The 22,615-nt window shown below is 37.5% G+C and overlaps 1 protein-coding gene across 1 annotated transcript; it reads right to left on the bottom strand.

Moving 5' to 3' along the window:
• Positions 1 to 9,011: 9,011 nt before the first annotated feature.
• LOC140138926 (leucine-rich repeat-containing protein 73-like) lies at positions 9,012 to 20,676 on the bottom strand. The gene is made up of 4 exons (XM_072160708.1): positions 19,810 to 20,676; positions 13,427 to 13,590; positions 12,132 to 12,355; positions 9,012 to 11,309 (listed from the first exon to the last, which is right to left on the bottom strand). The coding sequence occupies exons 1-4, from the start codon at positions 20,079 to 20,081 to the stop codon at positions 10,500 to 10,502; spliced, it is 1,470 nt and encodes a 489-aa protein (XP_072016809.1). The 5' UTR covers positions 20,082 to 20,676; the 3' UTR covers positions 9,012 to 10,499.
• Between the last annotated feature and the right edge of the window lie 1,939 nt (positions 20,677 to 22,615).

The raw sequence follows: 22,615 nt of genomic DNA, 5'->3' as shown, positions 1-22,615 counted from the left end.
AATTTTGAGTTGGTAATCTTTGGGTTTAATGTCTTTGGTCACTGCCAATGAGGTAATATCAAAGAGTACCAATTGTTTGATGGCGGATTTACCATAGCATTACGTACATGATGCAATTTTGAGTTGGTAATCTTTAGGTATAATATCTATGAGAAGGGCTCTTCTAATTTATCTCATGACTAAAGATTGTTTGGCTTTAATATAATACTAGGCAAGAATTATCTGCATTTTGTTACTACGCGCATCAATGAAGTCCCCACTCGCGCTTGTGTAAATTCATATAAGGGTACACAAGTCAAGCATTATGCAGCGCACAACTAGTGTAAGATCTGTGCCTTACTGCATGCACGGCTGTACGCCATTCTTTATCAATAGACAGTGTTATGAGTCTTTATTTGTTCACCAATTATAAGCTGAACAAACTTTAGAATGATGCTATGTTGTAAATGTTAGAATTGAATGACAAATATTTGAATATGTTCAGTGCATGTTGGTAATTCAAGTTCATAGCAGTCTTGTGTATCTCAATGCCAGGGGAATAATGGTTGAATAATACTGTAAAGATAAGTGCACATCAAATTATCACCAAACATATTTTGTTTATTTATAATGAAAACTAACAAGCCAAACATTAAATGTCCATTCAGTTATTTGCGCATCCGCAGGATTGTAAAAATCATCAAAATTGTGAAAACTGAAAAACGTGTATTAAAGATAAAATGAGAAATTTTAGAAGAATCTGTTTTTTCTCTACTCAGGCCAAATGAAAAAATAGATTTGTCTCTGTCATGACCCCCCCCCGCACATGCTGCAAAATTCCAGTAGGGTGAAATGCCATTTCAATACTAATCCATATAAGCCCTACTATAACCTACATGTGGGTGCTGTATGAAAACACTATAGAATTACATTTGGGATATAATACAGTACCACAAATTGTCATTGTTGAATTATGAAAAATAAAAAAAATGCATATCGAATTATATTTTCAATTCCCATGGGACATGAGGCAAGTCAATTTTTTTTGTTTGGCCAGAAATTTACTACATAGAAATGTTAACATTTTGTTCAAATAGTTTATAAATAAAATTTAGTTAATGTGAAATTTGCAAATATGTATTTTAAAGCTTATATCAAGTGATGAGTGAATCCTATTGGTTAATTCAACTCTTAGTGGGCTATTCCAGTTGAAATCCATACACCCCTATGGAAGACATGACTTTAATCTTCTACACAGGGGGTGTGAATTTCAAATGGGCTTACCTGAATGGGTGACTATTTAAAATCTACACCCCTTGTGTGGGAGATTAAGCTAGGTCATGTCTTCCATAGGCTGGGATGTCCAAGTTCAGTGATTGACTAAAAATTCCAGTGATATTTTTGTTAAACTAAGCTTTTGCTCCAGAGAAGATGTCTTACTCTTTCCCAGAATCCTTTGCAACATGACACATCACCTCAATAGAGCAAATGACACTCCTATTGTACAGGCAATGTTAGGTCGGATCCTGTTCAGAAGGATCTTGTTTTACACTTTTGCGGCAATGGACATAAGCGAAATACCACGGTAGTTTGTCATGAGAGAGAGGTCACCTTTCTTTGGTAGAGGAATGATTACATTCAGTAACCCATTGACGTGGCGGTGTCAGCGTTGAGAATACTTCCATACAGAATTCGAGAATCATATCAATCATGCTACCCCCTCCTCCCTGAAGTGCTTCTGCAGTTATAGCACAGTCCAATCCTGCTGCCTTGTTGGTCTTCATGGCTGCTATTGCTTCGACTACTTCTTCACGAGTTGGGGGCTCAGTGATAATAGGAAGATCTTCAACAGCTGGTGCAGGAAGTTCTGAAGCTGCTGTGCCACTGTCGTTGTTAAGGATTGAGCTAAAATATTCCTTCCATTCCTCAAGCAGTTCATGGTCACTGGTTGGAGCTGATCCATCTCTCTTTTTGACTTTCACCCCTTTCCTTGAGTTCTTTCCAGAAAGCGAGTGTATAATTTTCCAGGTGGTGGTATAATTCCCCATCTCGTCGGCCAGCTTTAGGTCTTCCATCTGCTTATTGAGGGTAGCAAGCTCATCAGATTTATAAGAGTTGTTAAGGCTGGTGTTCAAGTTCCTCCATCTTTCTCTAGATTGACCTGGATTTTGCTGATGATATTGCCCTGCTGGAATCTTCCATAGCCCGGGCCCAGTCACAGCTTACTAGGACTGCAACTGCAGCAACAGGCCTTGTCATCAGCGCACCTAAGACAGAATATATGACTGCAAACTGTAACGCCCAGCCAGCACTTGAAGTCTATGGTAGTACCGTCAACCATGTCACAGACTTTAAGTATTTGGGTTCCAAGATGGGCTCTAGTGTTGGAGACCTGAAAAGAAGAAAAGCACTAGCCTGGGCAGCTTTCTGGAAACTGGAACACCTTTGGAGAAGCCCATCCCTGCCAATCGAAACAAAAATCCAAGCTGTTTCAGACAACGTGTGTTACTGTCTTTCTGTACGGGTGCGAGTAATGGGTAATTACCAAGGACATGGAAAACAAGATCAATGCATTTGCAACATCTTGCTACAGAGTCATGTTAAACATCAAGCGTGTGGATCGGATTCCAAATGAAACCATCTACAACCTGACCAACACTGTGGTTGCCAGAGTCAAGATCCATCAACTCAAATTTCTCGGCCATATACTGCGTCTTGAAGATGACGAACCTGTGAAAGAATATGCGCTTTATATTCCACCACATGGGAAGAGGAAACCGCGACGGCCGCGCACACTGTACTTACAGTATGTACAGCACCTCCTGGGAGATACTGAAGGGATGCTGCAGCCAAACAAAATTGTTTCGCTTGCCCAAGATCGCATTAGTTGGAGAAAGCTTGTAGTCGCCTGCTCTGCAGCCGACTGATGATGATCATGTTGAGAATAGACTGGCTAAACATGGGTCAATAGTCAAGAAATAAACATACTTTGCAAGATCTGGATGTGCTTTGTTCATTGAGGTACTTTTTGTCAGTATCGACCCATGTTACACTAGATAGCAAATCAGTACAGAAAATTGAAATGGAAGAAATGCATTGTGGGAAGTGTGAGGTATCTTCTCTGCTTTTGATCTATTGTATGCATAAAATCAGCTATTTTTGGATATTCTGTTGTTTTTCCTTCCAGATCCAAGAAGTAAACGCTGTCAAATACAGTGTCAAATATCAAAACAGCATAATGAAGTTAAAACTTTTAAGGATAATCGCTAATTTGTAAAACAAATACTTTTTTTCCAGAGTCTATCGTTTAAATCCAGTGCAATCAGTCTAAGACAAAAATCTTGCTTTGTCTTTCTCTTCATGATGAGCGATTTCCTGATAAAGTTGAACCTGGTTTGAGCCATGTTAACCCTGGTTTGAGCCATGTTAACCTTGATTTGAACCATGTTAACCGTGATTTGAACCATGTTAACCCTGGTTTAAGCCATATTAACCATGGTTTAAGCCAGATTAACCATGGTTTAAGCCAAGTTAATGCAAGTTTGAACCATGTTAACCCTGGTTTGAGCCATGTTAACCCTGGTTTGAGCCATGTTAACCCTGGTTTGAGCCATGTACTGAATGCTGCTTTGTTATTGTAATTTGATAAATGAAAAATGTGTTTGGTAGTTGGATTGTGACAAGCGACACTGGATACCAAACTGCATCAGTGTGGTTCTTCCAATGAAGACATCGGTTGCATGCTTCATGTTAGGTATCCACTGGGCTATCCACTAGCTTATTACATGTATTTCAGGCACGGTTTCCAATTTTGACTGGTTTATTCACACAGATAAAAGGAATTAATATAGCGCCTCAGCATAAGTGTGAAGAAAGCGTTTACCAGATTTCTTACTCAAAATTGAAAATCGTCAACATTATAATTTGATTCACCTCAAGTTTGGTAATGACGTATGTGCGTATTTCACTGCCGCAGTAGTGAATCTCGCGTGTAAAGTTAATCGAGCAGAGCGTACACTCACACGTACAAGAGCGGTTTGTTGGCATGCTGCGTAGCAACCGCGAAAAAGCATTGACGTCACTAGCGAATCAATGTATAGGCTTTTTCCTCCTGTTATGGGGCATGGGCAAATCACCAAAATGCACAATTTTGGATTTTGCCTCCCCGGGATGGTGGTACTTTCCGAGGTACTTTGCAACCTAGGACACAGTCTTCGAAGTAAATTATATAAATCTAATGGTATATTTTTTTTTCCCAAAAAGACCTAATTTTTTTTGGTGTTTTGGGAAAACAAATCCATATCTTCAATACGAAAGGGTCAAAATTTTCAATTGATCGTCGGCTTTTCATCCCACCTACATACACTTTAAGTATAAATCATCAGATTTATAAAGTTTACTTCGAGTACTTTTAAATATCAAAAATATCAATTTTTAATGATTTGCCATAAAATGTGTATTAAATTGCGAATTTCAAAAATCAAAATTATTTGATATCAGAATGACATTCTTCGTATTCAGAATGCAATTTGATATGTCCGATGTGCTCTAATGTCCCAAAATAAATACTGTCCAAACGTTCATACCCCTTCCCTTAAGGTAGCTTTAATTATTTCCAACACATAGAAATGATTGAATGTTTAATTGTGATCAGATGATCTACAAACAATAGATATAAATCAAATAAACAATACATAAACATTGTAATTCATTGTAATAATAACAGTGTTTTATTTCTGTTGGAATATTCCAGTTGAAATCCATACACCCCCTGTGGAAAAGACATGGCCATAAGCTTGCACACAGGGAATGTGAATTTCAAATGGGGTTACCTAAATGGGTGATGCCAATTTGAAATTCACACTCCTTTTGTGTGAGATAAAGGTCATGATTTCCATATGGGGGTGTATGGATTTTAACAGGAATAGCACATTTTAGTCATACCTTTATTACAAGCAGCTATGTAAGTTTTGTCAGGAAAGGGTCAGGGTTGCCAAACCCACGATTTGGTAGCCCATTTTTCCCGCGACTTTTGACAATTTTCTGTCCCATAGAAACCAATGGTTAAGAAAAAATTTGGGTGACTTTTCAACATTGGCTCCCGCGACTTCGGAGAGTTTGCTGCCCCATAGAAACCATTGGTAAAGAGAAAAATTAGGCGACTTTTCGATTATTTGACCCGTGATTCGGGCTGAAATCTTTTGGCAACCCTGGGAAAGGTTTTCACTACATTACGCGGACAAAAAATCAAAGCAAAAAGGCCTGTGAAAAAAAATCTCATGTCATATATTCGTAATTCTAATCTTTCACCTGTTTTAACCAGTCAGTTGCACAAAAGCACCAAACCCTTTTTTCACAGATCTTTCTGCTTTGATTTTCAAGGCACTGTCCACGTAAATAATAAATTATGAACATTTTTACAATGTGTACAAGAATCTTCAAAAGGTCAAAAGGAAACACCAACATCAAGTCTCTTTTTTTTCCATGAATGTGCAAAAACCAAATATGTGTCCATCCATATCAAAACGGTGCACTTGTCGGCGGCTACTTGTGTCTCATTTCACATAATAGCTAGGAATAAATACCAGACTCATCTCAAGTGGAGCTGACTTCAAATCATCCCCAAGTCACATGGTTATGGAATGTTCTCTGTATTCCTAAACCATGTGATTTGGGGATGATTTGAAGTGAGGTCTCGACCTACTTGAGATGAGTCTGGTATTTATTCCTAGCTATTATGTAAAAAGAGACACATGTAGCAGCCGACAAGTGCATCGTTTAAATATGAATGGACACATATACTGCAATTGGATGATCAGATAATTTCCTCTTTTTCTTTGCCAAAATTTACAGGGGGGGCCGGCCAAGATTGGCTGAATTTTGACGTTGTCATTGGTTTTACACGTAAACACAAAAATGTCTCAAATTATTCCAAAACTGTACGTATGTTATTAAGCACTATTTTATCAGTCTAAATCCGTTGAGGTTCGCCAGTGAACCTCATTGTAAGTACTGTTTTTTTAATGTTTTGTATGAATAACGCACGGTATGTTGATGATATATACTTAAAATTTCCCCCATTTTGTATAACGGTTCGCTTGGTCTAATGGTAGCAGGTCTCGCCTGCGTGCATAGGGTCCCGAGATCGAGTCCCGCTCACTCCCGGCTATAATTTTTTTTTTTTCTTCACATTTATTTTGAATCCAAAAATATTTATTTTTATGTGAAAATTTATACATTCACTGAGAAATATATTTTGTGCATTTTTTTTCTGTAACGGGCCAATAGAGCTAAAAACACAACTCAGCACGGGGCGTCCAATGTCCAGGCAGTGTTGCCGTCATATTGTCTGTTTTGTTTACGATATTGGCTGTTGCCACAGTGAATAATGTAGTCCACCATCGTCTGAAAATTTACATGTTCTCTTTCATTTTCAGCCTATATACATGTTTTTGGTGTTTTTATCCTGATTTTACACTTTTTCAGCGAAAGGAATGTTAATTTTTTTTGGTCTGTGGCCTCTCTCACACACCTGTGTCATGATGAGTGGTGGGAGTGGGTGTACGTCATGTTGGTGGCAGTAATAATTATAAATTGTTTGCTACGTGTAACTTTTACATGTAAACCCAGTTACTTGTAGCGTTTAAAGGTCCATTCAGTGATCCCAGCAAGGTGTAAAAAAATGTAATTGTAAATTGCCTAAAAATGTAATTGTTTATAAATTGCCTAAAGGATAAGGCATTAAAATTGTCATTAGGTATTTTTGCAATGAAACCTTTGGCAAAAACTGAGGAAAACAGCAATATTGACAAATTTTAAGCCCCAATCAAATACATTTAGTTAATTTCTCTACTTAAGGGCTGGGGTATGAACGTTTATCAAAATTTATAAATCTAATGATAATGTAGCTGGGAGGAAAAGCGGACGATCATTTGAAAATTTTGATAATTCGTATCGAAGACCTTGATGTTTTTCCAAAAGCACCTGAAAAATTAAGGCCTTTTTGGGAAAAAATGTGTTATCTTCAATACGAAATGTCAAAATTTTCACATGATCATCGCCTTTTCCTCCCAGCTACATACACTTTAAGTATATATCATTAGATTTATAAATTTTACTTTGAGGACTGTTGAATATGGAAAATAACAAAAATATAAATTTTTAATAATTTGCCCCATTATAAAATTTGTATTATTTATATCACCAATTTAAAAAAAATCAAAATTATTTGATATCATCAGGACATTCCTCGTATTCAGAATACAAGTTGATATGTCTGATGTGCTCTCATGTACCACAAAAAATACTGTGCAAACGTTGCTACCAGAAGCCCTTAAGTATAGAAATTACAGATTCATGAAAAAGGGCTTCCCTTTAATTTAGTGCTTTTTGAGCACTATTGGGTATTGCCTGTGCTTTTTGCCAAATGTAATAAATAAATGTCTTATTCAAATTAACCACGTGCACTATGACACTAACAGAGATGCCAAAATCTGAATTTTAATGATTTTTACGATCCTCCGGATGAGCAAATCACTGAATGGGCCTTCATGTTGACTTTACAAATGAAATCTCACTAAACATGATTGTCAATTTGAGCCTATATTGGCCTATTCCTGTTGATATCCATACACCCCCTATGGAAGACATGACCTTAATCTTCTACACAGGGAGTGTGAATTTCAAATGGGGTTGCCTGAATGGGTGATTCCCTGTGTGGAAGATTAAGGTCATATCTTCCATAGCAGGTGTATAATGGATTGGAATGGCACATTTTATGAAGAAAAGTTAAAACATATAAATATATATTCATTAAACAAGGATGACATAGAGACAAAGAAATTACACTTAATGTGTTCATGTATCATACAATTTCAGAAGATATAATATTATTGTCAAAGTTCACTTTTAAAAAATACACAATTTTTATTGCAATGTTGAATTTTAGATTTATTGCGTAGAAATTATCTACAAAATTTTTGAATATATCGATGGAGGATTGTTATTTGGGCTGTTCCAGTTGAATTCCATACACCCTCTATGGAAGACATGACCTTAATCTCCCACACAAGGAGTCCCCCATTCATTTGAAAGTCATATCTTCCATAGGGGTTGTATGGATTTCAATTGGAATAGCCCATTATTCGATGCAATACTGTAATTCACTTATCAAATTATGTATTAGTTACCTATTGCTGGCCCTGAGAGTCAGGGGCGGTGGAACGATTTTGAAAGTGGGGGGGCCAGTCAGGGTGATGTAAAAATCAAAATAATGGCCGAAGCAGGGGGGTGTCTGAGGGGGATTTGTGCGGCGCTTGGGGGTGTCTGATGAAGCCATTTGGTGGACCATTCTGGCACTATTATTGTGTACAATTTTAGTTTGTAAAATCCGAAAATGGGTTAAATGAAGGCCCAAATTGAAGCCATTCGTGGATAAGTTTTCACTATAATTGTATAAATTATTGCTTTTAGTGTTGGGTGTCCTAATACAGGGGAGTTGGAAAATTTTGCAAAATGAAGGTCCAATTGAAGCCATTTTGGGCATAATTTTTACACTTTCTTTAAGCATGTTAAGGTCTAGAATAGAGATTTGATTATTTATGTTCACCCAGACATGTTACACACAGCACATTATGGGTTAAAAGTGGGGGGGGCAGGTCCCCCAGTCAAAGTGGAGGGGCCACTGGCCCTCTGCCCCCCCCCTGGTTCCGCCGCCCTTGCTGAGAGTAGGGTTTACTTAATATCCCCCTTCCAAAAAATGATCTGAGTAACCAAAAATTAAGCGTGTGTTTTTTGAAATAATTTCTGTTCAAAAAAAAGCCAACAGTTGCAAAACAAATTCTAGAAATGAGCACATTTTCCAGATTTACAACCTACTATTTGTATTAGGCACCAGAACCAAATTTGTTCGATCTTTGGATTGACCGTTGATGCTGCTTTGATGCTTATTATTATAACTATCAACTAATTAGTTTGAATTAATGGTAAATTTGTAGTGGTCAATATCATTAGCTCTATCATTACATACGATTAATACATAATCACAATTAACAAAAGTCAAATAATTGATTTCCTAAATATTAAGGATCAACCAAGCATCAACGGTTTTATCAAAAGATAAAACTAATTTGGTTCTATAATTGCCTTACCAAAAGAAACTATTTGTTATCCCATATTAGACATGTTCTCTCATATTTGTACATGTAGCACATCGGTAAGGCAACAAAGGTTTACGTATGTGACATGATCAAGGGGAATGAGTCGCATTTCGACCCTGGTCAAAAATGACTTTTACAAAAGTTGCTAAAGAGGACATCGAGAGCTTTCAGAAATTGAAAACCCCATGTTGATACGACTTTTCTTTGCGAAGTTACATCAATTTATCAATCACTGAAAACAATATAAAACAAAAGAATTGGAACACTGTTTTTGCCAATATCTCAAAAACAATATTAGCGACATCCGACTCATTTCCCTTGATCGTGTCACATATTACCCACACTCTCTAGAGACAGGACACACTGCCATTCTATTTGTACCTTATCACCCGCACACAAATGTCTGCCATCAAGAAGCTGCCTTTTGTGATTTCTTATTATCATTATTGTATTTCATATTATTTGATATTTCAGCATGCTTCTCTCTTTTATGAGTGGACATGAGAATTCCTCAAAATTAATATGTGACATGATCAAGGGGAATGAGTCACATGTCGACCCTGGTCAAAAATGACTTTTACAAAAGTTTCTAAAGAGGACATCTAGAGCTTTCAGAAATTGAAAACCCCATGTTGATACGACTTTTCTTTGCGAATTTTGCGAAGTTACATCAATTTATCAATCACTAAAAACAATATAAAACAAAAGAATTGGAACACTGTTTTTGCCAATATCTCAAAAACAATATTAGCGACATCCGACTCATTTCCCTTGATCGTGTCACATATTACCCACACTCTCTAGAGACAGGCCCGGGAGACAGGACACACTGCCATTCTATTTGTACCTTATCACCGGCACACAAATGTCTGCCATCAAAAAACTGCCTTTTGTGATTTCTTATTATCATTGTTGTATTTCATATTATTTGATATTTCAGCATGCTTCTCTCTTTTATGCAGGCGGCAGATGACATGATCGAGCCGGCAACTCGTGAAACCGCCCGGCCGTATGGCATTTTCCATATACTCGGTTAGTTTTGTGGGGTTCATTATCGAACTCCAATGGTTTTAGCTTGTATTTATATTATTTATCAACATAGGCCTATTTGTTTGTGATATTTCAAGCGTTTTAAAATAATCCCATTCAATTACACGGTTGACGATGAAAATTTACTGAATTTAGGGAATGCACGTCATACACCACCTGCTTTTATGAGTGGACATGTGAATTCCTCAAAATTAATATATGAAAGTTAATTTTACAGGTATATTTCATCACAATAAGATGACAATAATAAAGATAATCACACAAGGCAGCCTTTTTATATGCGATAGTACGTGATGCGAGCAACAAATTTCTTCAAATGTTCTGACTAGCTTCATTTCCATTACCGTCTACAAGGGTTTTACTTTTGCCCAAATTTCCCAAAGATGGTTGCACAATCTGAATTTTGGGAATATCAAACTTACGGTCCAACTCATCTAACTTTTGCACCTTGGACAAGTTTTTGACAATTTGGGGAGGAGGAGGAGTCTCATCATCCTGTTTTCTGGGTGTGACAGCCGATTCAGATATCGTCGCAGCATCTTGTGATTCTCCATCTACTCCACCTGACCCGTCGTCTTTTGTATCAGTTTTAAACGGCGACCGACGTTGAGACGCCACGATTGGTTTCGGTACACGAATAAGTGGAGCATGTTTTTGATGACTCACCAGTTTCATCTCGGCAGTTTTTCTCATCAGTTCAGATTGTGCGAGAAAAGCGCCCTCTAACTCTGAAGAAGCTGATGAATATTCAGAGTCGCTCTCAGTTGCGCTTTCTCTCCTCCGCCTGTTATTAACGGGGAGCTTGCTATCACCGGAAGCAGTACGTTTTAACAACCTCATAGCGGTTCGTTCGAAGTACCGCTCATCATCTTTGGACCTCGGACTGGTAGCGATGGTTGCGGGTATTCGCCGCATATTTCTATTGTTCATCTTCTCACGTGGTGTCTCATCATCACTCTCATCCTCATCACTAGAGCTGGTGTCATCTTCATCATCATCATCGTTGTCAGGCTGGCCAAGACTCTCTGAGATTGCACGTTCAGTGTTTTTGCAAAGTCCATTTTCTTTGACCACTAGATCAGAGAGATTTGTTGGGTATGTGTTTGTCAAAGTCAGGAGAACCTGCAATATGGGTAGATGAACAGTAAATTGGAAGAGCAATGGTGACAATTTTGTAGTAAAGGCATCCATGCACACAATCACACTTGTTTGCTTGCATGCCCACAAGTTACACAGCATATTGCACACACACCCCTACACACACCCACACACCCCTACACCCTGCCCCACCCACTCACACTCTCAAATTGTACAGTACCATGAGTTCACGCAACATGTACCCAAAGAAAACAGACTTTTTGATGAAAATATTCTCAATATTGAAATGGCAAATGAACGGTCTTACATAACTAGACACAATAACGTAGCATACCCCAAATAGTCAAGTTTCCAGAACAGGGACTGCCTTTTGAGGAGAGCTAGGGCAATTGCTCTCTATTGTTCTCCTTAAATCTGATATAGGAGAGTGATTTTTAGCTTTCCTTAGATGACCATTCTCTCCTTACATTCTATTGTAAATGCTCTAAACAGCTCTCCTTGAAGGCTCCAGAAGAGTTTTTTTTATGCTCTCCTGTCAGAACCCCAACTTTGTGCGATTGTGCTTCTACACAGGGAGTGTGAATGTCAAATGGAGTCACCTACCTATTCAGGTAACCCCAATCCTACCTATTCAGGTCTGGGATTCAGGTAAACCCATTTGAAATTCATACCCCCTGTGTGGGAGATTAAGATCATGTCTTCCATATGGGGTATATTGATTTTAACTGGAATAGTCCATTTAAGGCAGCCTTGGCACATATCTGGGGGCTTACCCTATGACATTCTTACATTTGCACCAATTATAGTCTGCATTGACCTCTAACCCCTGACCTATGACCTGCTTACCTTTGCACCATTTTCTGATACCCCTGTACTTTCCAAATCAAGAACTTGTAGTGATTTGCATGCAGCAGTTGCTACTGCCAACACAGTAGCACCAAAGTCACCAAGCCGATTATAATCCACATTAAGAATCCTCAAGGTACACCCAGCTGCTATGGCAAGGGACAGGTTAGCCCACCCTATTGGGGTAACTCTGGGGTTTGCACTCAGTGTTAACTCCTTCAAGCCTAAAAGAATGACAAAAGAAAACACCAAAAAATATGTTAATGTCACATAGTAGTCTGGGGTTCAATTCCCTGTGTGTTATAGTCCACATTAAGCACTCTTATACCAAGTTGCTATGGCAAGAGACAGGTTAGCCCACCCTATTGGGGTAACTCTGGGGTTTGCACTCAGTGTTTTAACACTGAGTGCAAACCCCAGAGTTTTAGGCTTGAAGGAGTTAAAACTCCTTCAAGCCTAAAAGAATGAAAAAAAACAACCCAAAAACATGTTAATGTCACATAGTAGTCTGGGATTCAAGTCCCGGTGTGTTATAGTCCACATTAACAACTCTTAAGTTATACCAAGTTGCTATGGCAAGTGACAGATTAGCCCATACTTTTGGGGAAACTGGGGTTTGCAGTCAGTGTTAACTCCTTCAAACCTAAAAGAATGGCAAAAAAATATTGTTACTGTAACATTGTAGTCTGGGGTTCAATGAAAAAAAAAACATTGTTAGTGTCACAATGTATTCTGGGGTTCTAACCTAGTTTAGCATAACACTTAACCAGGTTTAACACCAATAGCTGAAATCAGTCGCTGTGTTGTCAATAGTGACACACCATCGTTTTGTAGTTGACAGTCTCCAATATCCAAACTCACTAAGGATGGAGGGCAAATTTATTAACCCAGTTTAGCATAACATTTCCCAGGTTTAGCACCATTAGCTGGAATCTGTTGCTATACCAGTAATGAAACATTTATCTCCAACCAAATCACTAATCCAGTTTAGCATAACACTTACCAGATTTAGCACCATTAGCTGAAACCAGTCGCTGTATCTGTAGTGAAACTTTATATCTAACCAAATCACTAACCCATGTTAGCATAAGCTAGCATAAAACTTACCAGGTTTAGCACCATTAGCTGGAAGCAATCCCTGTGCCAGTAATGAAACATGTTCTCTAACCAAATCACTAATCCAGTTTGGCATAACACTTAACAGGCTTAGCACCATTAACGGAAATCAGTCCCTTTGCCAGTAATGAAATATTATCTCTAACCAAATCACTAACCCAGTTTAGCTTAACACCTACCAGGTTTAGCACCATTAGCTGGAAGCAGTCGCTGTGCCAGTAATGATACACCGTCATCTTGAAGTTGACAGTCTCCAACATCCAAACTCACTATACCCGGATGAAGGGCCAAGCTTTCTATCAGGATAGACAGACCTTCATCTCCAAGGGGAGAACCATGTAAACTGTAGTGATAAACAAAAAAAAATTAAAATCTGAGTAGGGTATTATCATGAACAGAGATGAAGGCAATACAATCTTAGCCGACTTATACCCGGATGAAGGACCAAGCTGTCTATCAGTATAGATAGGACTTCATCTCCAAGAGGAGAACCGTGTAAACTGTAGTGAAAGAAAACAGAACTTAATTAGGCAGTTCATTAATGGCCTAACATGTATACATCTATTGCTGATATCAGGTAGTTCATAGTACTGCCGATATCATGTAGTCTTATCAATGTCTGATACATATACTACTTGTATCATGTAGTTCATCAATGTGCTATCTACTGCTGATAATCAGGTAGTTTGTTAATATTTTATGGTAGTAAATCAATGCCCTATATCTACTGCTGATATCATGTAGTTCATCAATACCCTATATCTGCTGCTGATATCAGGTAGTTCATCAATACCATATATCTACTGCTGCTGATATCAGGTAGTTCATCAATACCATATATCTACTGCTGATATCAGGTAGTTCATCAATGCCCTATATCTACTGCTGATATCAGGTAGTTCATCAATGCCCTATATCTACTGCTGATATCAGGTAGTTCATCAATGCCCTATATCTACTGCTGCTGATATCAGGTAGTTCATCAATGCCCTATATCTACTGCTGATATCAGGTAGTTCATCAATACCCTATATCAACTGCTGATATCAGGTAGTTCATCAATGCCCTATATCTACTGCTGCTGATATCAGGTAGTTCATCAATGCCCTATATCTACTGCTGATATCAGGTAGTTCATCAATGCCCTATATCTACTGCTGATATCAGGTAGTTCATCAATGCCCTATATCTACTGCTGATATCAGGTAGTTCATCAATGCCCTGTATCTACTGCTGCTGATATCAGGTAGTTCATCAATGCCCTATATCTACTGCTGATATCAGCTAGTTCATCAATGCCATAATATCTACTACAGATATCAGGTAGTTCACCAATGCCCTATCATCAACTGCCTTCATCAACTGCTGATATCACGTAGTTCATCAAAACCCTTTATCTACTGCTGATATCAGGTAGTTCAGCAATGCCCTATATCTACTGTTGATATCAGGTAGTTCACCAATGCTATATCTACTGCTGATATCAGGTAGTTCAGCAATGCCCTATATCTACTGCTGATATCAGGTAGTTCACCAATGCTATATCTACTGCTGATATCAGGTAGTTCAGCAATGCCCTATATCTACTGCTGATATCAGGTAGTTCACCAATGCTATATCTACTGCTGATATCAGGTAGTTCACCAATGCCCTACATCTACTGTTGATATCAGGTAGTTCATCAATGCCCTGGAATCTACTGCTGATATCAGGTAGTTCATCAATGCCCGATATCTACTGCTGACATCAGGTAGTTCATCAATGCCCTACATCTACTGCTGATATCAGGTAGTTCATCAATGCCCGATATCTACTGCTGATATCAGGTAGTTCATCAATGCCCTACATCTACTGCTGATATCAGGTAGTTCATCAATGCCCTTTATCTACTGCTGATATCAGGTAGTTCATCAATGCCCTAAATCTATTGCTGATATCAGGTAGTTCATCAATGCCCTATATCTACTGCTGATATCAGGTAGTTCATCAATGCCCTAGGCCCTATATCTGCTGCTGATATCAGATTCACCAATGCCATACTTCTACTAGTGATATCAGGTAGTTCATCAATATACTTTTAGTATATACTATATCTACTCCTGTATCAGGTAGTTCATCAACACCATATATCTACTGCTGATATCAGGTAGTTCATCAATGCCCTATATCTACTGCTGATACCAGGTAGTTCAGCAATGCCTTATATCTACTGCTGATATCAGGTAGTTTATCAATGCCCTTTATCTACTGCTGATACCAGGTAGTTCACCAATGCCCTATATCTACTGCTGATATCAGGTAGTTCATCAATGCCCTTTATCTACTGCTGATACCAGGTAGTTCACCAATGCCCTATATCTACTGCTGATTCAGGTAGTTCATCAATGCCCTATATCTACTGCTGATATCAGGTAGTTCATCAATGCCCGATATCTACTGCTGATATCAGGTAGTTCATCAATGCCCGATATCTACTGCTGATATCAGGTAGTTAATGCCCTACATCTACTGCTGATTCAGGTAGTTCATTAATGCCCTTTATCTACTGCTGATATCAGGTAGTTCATCAATGCCCGATATCTACTGCTGATATCAGGTAGTTAATGCCCTACATCTACTGCTGATTCAGGTAGTTCATCAAAACCCTATATCTACTGCTGATATCAGGTAGTTCATTAATGCCCTATATCTACTGCTGATATCAGGTAGTTCATCAATGCCCTAGGCCCTATATCTACTGCTGATATCAGATAGTTCACCAATGCCACTAGTGATATCAGGTAGTTCATCAATATAATTTTAGTATATACTATATCTACTCCTGATATCAGGTAGTTCATCAAAACCCTATATCTACTGCTGATATCAGGTAGTTCATCAATGCCCTATATCTACTGCTGATACCAGGTAGCTCAGCAATGCCTTATATATACTGCTGATACCAGGTAGTTCACCAATGCCATTTATCTACTGCTGATACCAAGTAGTTCACCAATGCCATATCTACTGCTGATTCAGGTAGTTCATTAATGCCCTTTATCTACTGCTGATATCAGGTAGTTCATCAATGCCCTACATCTACTGCTGATATCAGGTAGTTAATGCCCTACATCTACTGCTGATATCAGGTAGTTCATTAATGCCCTTTATCTACTGGTGATATCAGGTAGTTCATTAATGCCCTATATCTACTGCTGATTCAGGTAGTTCATTAATGCCCTTTATCTACTGCTGATATCAGGTAGTTCATCAATGCCCTACATCTACTGCTGATATCAGGTAGTTAATGCCCTACATCTACTGCTGATATCAGGTAGTTCATTAATGCCCTTTATCTACTGGTGATATCAGGTAGTTCATTAATGCCCTATATCTACTGCTGATTCAGGTAGTTCATTAATGCCCTTTATCTACTGCTGATATCAGGTAGTTCATCAATGCCCTACATCTACTGCTGATATCAGGTAGTTAATGCCCTACATCTACTGCTGATATCAGGTAGTTCATTAATGCCCTACATCTACTGCTGATATCAGGTAGTTCATTAATGCCCTACATCTACTGCTGATATCAGGTAGTTAATGCCCTACATCTACTGCTGATATCAGGTAGTTAATGCCCTACATCTACTGCTGATATCAGGTAGTTCATTAATGCCCTACATCTACTGCTGATATCAGGTAGTTAATGCCCTACATCTACTGCTGATATCAGGTAGTTCATTAATGCCCTTTATCTACTGGTGATATCAGGTAGTTCATCAATGCCCTACATCTACTGCTGATATCAGGTAGTTCATTAATGCCCTACATCTACTGCTGATATCAGGTAGTTCATTAATGCCCTTTATCTACTGCTGATATCAGGTAGTTCATCAATGCCCTTTATCTATTATACTACTGATATCAGATAGTTCATCGAAGCCCTTTATCTACTGCTGATATCAGATAGTTCAGCAATGCCTTATATCTACTGCTGATATCAGGTATTCCATCAATGCCCTATATCTATCTACTGCTGATATCAGGTAGTTCACCATTATGCCCTATATCTACTGCTGATATCAGGTAGTTCATCAATGCCCTATATCTACTGCTTATATCAGGTAGTTCATCAATGCCCTATATCTACTGCTGATATCAGGCAGTTCATCAATGTCCTATATCTACTGGTGATATCAGGTAGTTCATCAATGCCTTTATCTACTGGTGATATCAGGTAGTTCATCAATGCCCTATATCTACTAGCTACTGCTTATATCAGGTAGTTCATCAATGCCCTATATCTAGTTTATCTACTGCTGATATCAGGTAGTTCAAATATTTCACCTATGACGCACATTTACGACTCAGGTAGTTCATCAAAGCGTCATACTGCTGATACCAAACAATCGTCTTTCTCCCTTTCTACATCTAATCCAGCTGTATTTCATTTCTGCTTTCCTGTATTTGCTTCTCTACGGAGTCTGTTTTCATTTATTCTCTAATATCTTAATAGTTATTTTACAAACTACAAGAATCCATAATTTATTTTTTATTTCGTTATAGTCAATTGCTCTGCTTTGGAATCCTTCACCCAAATATAATATCCAATGGCATTGGTCGATTTCTGTACGAGGGGAATTCACTGCGTGAGGTCTACGCTTTGTTAACTGCGCGGAAAAGGTTGAAAATACAAGGCAGGTGATCAGTAACGCTATTGATTGGTGAAGTACGTCAATGCTTAAATATCATCAACGTAGTCAACAAGCATGAACAAGTGCAACGTACCCCGGGAACGTACCAAATTATACTAAAAGTAACAGGAGTGATCAAAGAAATGTGCAAATTAATAGAGACTAATGTCATTATTATTATTGTAGTAGTGTAGTTTATAAAGCTAAACATAAGTTTGTTCCTGTAGTCGCGCATTTCGTTTCTGGGAGCAAATTTACCGCATTTCGGGTTTTTTTGTTTGAGAAATGTTATTTTCAAGCAAACGATTATCTTTGATTTTCCTGAAATATTTGATTTTCATATCTAACCTTAAATATGCACTGATTTTAAATTTGTGATATGAGGCATTATGTTACCATGCAAATAAAAATTAAAACCCGCATTTCGCATTTATGTTTTCAGCAGGAAACAGATTTATTTGGCTTATTGCTCATAAAGACAAATGTTTGCAAATTTTAAGCTATTGGTGCATGCAGATTTTTTAATGGTTTTGATTAAACTGTAACATTAAACAAGCTAGGCAACCGTTGGAGCACCAAGATTTCTACTCGAGTGTCACCATCATCATCACCATAATAAAAGCGTGGATTTGGGCACGAAATACAAAATCATCACCATAATCAACATCATCATTCTCATCATCATCACCACCTCACCTTCGTCGTCATCATCATCTTCTACTTTTCTTCTTCATTTAATCTTCTTCTCCTTCCTCAGTATCTCCTTCTTATCTTCATCTTCATCACTATACCACCACCATCGCCATCATCATCTTCAGTTCATCTTATTCATCCTATTAATATTATCCTCATCTTTATCATGACAACATCGCCGCCATCCTTCTCCTCATCGTCATCATCATCATCATCATCATCATCAACATCATCTTCTTTTCTTCTTCATTTCAACTTCTTCTCCTTTATCCTCATCTTCTTATCTTCATCATCATCACCATCATCATCCTCTTCATTTCATATTATTCATCCTCATCTTCATCATGACATCATCGCTGCCATCCTTCTCCTCCTCGTCATCATCATCATCTTCTTCTTCATTTCATCTTATTTATCCTCGTCTTCATCATGACATCATCGTCGTCATCCTCACCATCATCATCATCATCATCATCATCATCATCATCATCATCATCATCATCATCCAACCTCGTCATCATCATCATCTTCTTCTTCTTCATTTCATCTTATTCATTCATCTTCAACATGCATGACACCATCGCCATCATCCTCATCGTCACCCTCACCATCATCATCACAAAGTAGCCCATTGCGTGCAAAAGGAAGGATCACTATCACTATCACTATCAAACATATAGCTGCAAGGTGCATCATCCTTACCACCATCATCATCATCGTCATCAACATCATCATCAACATCTTCATCACTATACCACCACCACCATCATCTTTACCACCATCATCAATCATCATCATCATCGTCGTCGTCATCATTATCATCATCATTATCATCATCGTCGTTGTCATCATCATCATCGTCGTCGTCGTCATCATCATCGTCATCGTCATCATCATCATCATCATTAACACCACAATCATCTTCTTCATATCATCCTATTCATCTTCATCTGCATCATGACATCTTCATCCGTCATCTTCATCCTCACCCTCACCATCATCATCACAAAGTATTGTGTGCAAAAGGAAGGATCACTATCAAACATACGAGGGTTTAATGCAAGAATGCCCTTTCTGCAATAGCTGCCAGGTGTCATATGTTTAAAAGTGTGTACAACACAGCACACAGAAACTGTCAAACATCTATAGGGCAGCTATTGCAGATAAGGCCTTCTTGTCAAGTTACCAACTTACAAAAGTCCAGTAAGTGAACGGTTCTTGCTCAAAGCTTGGGCCAAACACTGGACCCTCTCTCTATTGCAGACCACCCCAAGATTCAGATTCAACTGCGAGATAGAATGGCATTCACTCAAAGCCAGCATCATGCGTGTAAAATGTCTGTCAGCAACACGACATCCTCGGAGAGACAGAAGCTTGATGGAATCACTTCGTAGAGATTCGCAGATATCACGGACCTCGGTGGTGGAGAGGGTTTCTCCTGAAATTTGCACTGTTCCAAGCAACATTTCGATGGTTGTATAGAATTAAAGTTTGAATAATAATATTAATATAAGTTATAGTATTGTTTTACGACTACGCCGTTGGTTATCACAGGACCGGTGCAGTTGGTCCCTGTGTGAGTGGTCGAGCTTTCGTTAGGATCTCTGACTTCATCAGAAAAATTATTGCCTACAGTTTGACAATAATCAGGTTATGTACATGTGTAGGTAATAATCAGAGTAGCTCTGGGTGATAATCATGATAATCCAATGCATTTTCAGTATTTATGTCACAGTTAAAAGAGCGGAGATGCGTCGTTCAAATCAGATCTTCCCATCTTCTCAGTTGAAACAATATTGTTGTTATGACTCGACTACCAATATCAGCAAAAACGAATCAAACTTCTAAGTTCAGCAGCAAAAACGAAAACACTCATCAACTATTGAACTGTTAAAGTAAATCAGTAAATGATCAATGCACGGTATCGTCTATATCGATGTCTTCAATCAAATATATGTCGCCATTGAGAGAAAAAAAACCCACATGTCCATTTTTTCCAAATCATCATCAGCAATTATAACTTAAAATTGAAGAATACGTCCAAAGATGATGTTGCGTCGTCATATATTGAGATGCGCGAATTCGTTTATTCGGATAACAGCCTACATACAAAATGAGAGACTCGTTCCGTATGTCCATGAAGACCGTTTGTTAGCACTCGCAAGTAATGACTGAAGAATACCGTAGCCTGGTTGTAGTAAAAATATTGACGTCAAATTTGTCAATAAATCATCCATTCAGTGAGAGCACTCAATCATAATTTTTGTTTTCAATACATCGGCATTGAATGCTATCGAGCTGTCGCATATTTCTATTGTATTTCTATAAAATAATATCTATGTATCAATTCCTTCACAAGGTTTATATTTTAATAATCAAAAATATATCACCATCTAAGACCATAAAATGTAATATCGTCGACGTTCCATTTGATGCACATCAGCCTGTTGCTTCGAAATTCAACGTATGGCGTCCTACGCAACGTTGGTCGCTATGCATTACAATGGCACTGTAAAAAGGCAGTTGAATTCAATAGTACAGTACGTACGTTCCCCATGTAAGCAGTAAAAATGCGAGTAAATATTAATATTAACTCAGGTCTTTCTGTGAATTGATTATTTAGTAGTAGTAGTAAAATGACTGAATGAGGCTTATTATTTATTTATGAGCTTTACGTACATGTTAACAAAATGCCTACATGGAAAGAAAAATGCTCCAATAATAATTTTATCAAAATGATCTTCCGTGGCTTTCTGTTTAACAAACGAAGAAAAAGAACGTTTGATTAAAAAAAATGCAGAATTATTATTATTCATTATTATTCATTATTAATTATTATTATTTATTATTATTTATTATTTATTATTATTTATTATTATTTAGGCCTATTATTATTATTTATTATTCAATATTGTTTATTATTATTCATTATTATTTATTATTATTTATTATTATTTATTATTATCTATTATTATTTATTATTATTGATTATTATTGATTATTATTATAAAAAGACAATATTTGTCAAGTGCAACGTCCATCAGCCCAAAACACAAGTTTAAAAATAATCTAGCAAATAAATAATTATAGCAAAATATAGCAAAGACAAAGATGTGAAATCAAGCATTATTTTAGTTTTATTTTATTTATTTATTTATTTATTTATTTATTTATTTATTTATTTATTTATTTATTTATTTATTTATTTATTTATTTATTTATTTATTTATTTTACTTCATTAGTATTAAAATACATCGAGAATACAATACATTAATTGAAATCAATATATTGCGCACAATATCTAGAGCACAAAGTTAAAATAATTAATAGGCCTAGGACCCGGGCCTACATGAGATGTTAAAACCCAGCCATATAAAGGCAACGAAAAAAATAAAAAATTTGAACTTTCGTATATTTGAAGATATTAGAGAGGTTGCGAAATGACGTTACTTTAACTTTAACTTTAAAGGAGGATTTCGTGATCCTAGCATCCTCTTTTTATGACATTTTTCAGTACATATCCACGTAAAAAGCCTATTCCCAAAATTTCAGTTGATTCCGATTTTGCGTTTGCGAGTTATGCATGATTACACTGCTCCATAGACAATGCGTTTGTAATTTCGTTCTGGTGCACCAGAACGAAATTCAAATTTCACGATATCTTTGCAAAACGAATTAATCTGCAAGAAATATTTTGTACATAAACATTATGTAGCCAGAGGTTTCCAGTGATATAAAAATCTCAACTTTTTTGAGAAAAGTGGGGATGAGGCTGTGGATCACGAAATGCCCTTTAACGTCTAGAGGATTATGTATTCAAAACCAAGGTGGTTTTGAATACATTTCCTCTATCCTCTAGACGTTAAAGTTAAAGTAACGTCATTTCGCAACCTCTCTATTGATCCCCCGGCCCCCAACACCAAAAAATGTAGGTCTTTTTGTGGCGCCCTCTACGGAGGCGCCACAATATAGGCATGATTTTGAGAAAAGCTTCTAATT

This window comes from Amphiura filiformis, chromosome 18, assembly GCF_039555335.1.
Source record: "Amphiura filiformis chromosome 18, Afil_fr2py, whole genome shotgun sequence".
In the NCBI taxonomy this organism is placed as follows: domain Eukaryota; kingdom Metazoa; phylum Echinodermata; class Ophiuroidea; order Amphilepidida; family Amphiuridae; genus Amphiura; species Amphiura filiformis.
The sequence above is the reverse complement of the archived record's forward strand: the minus strand, read 5'-3'. Positions and strand labels throughout refer to the sequence as shown.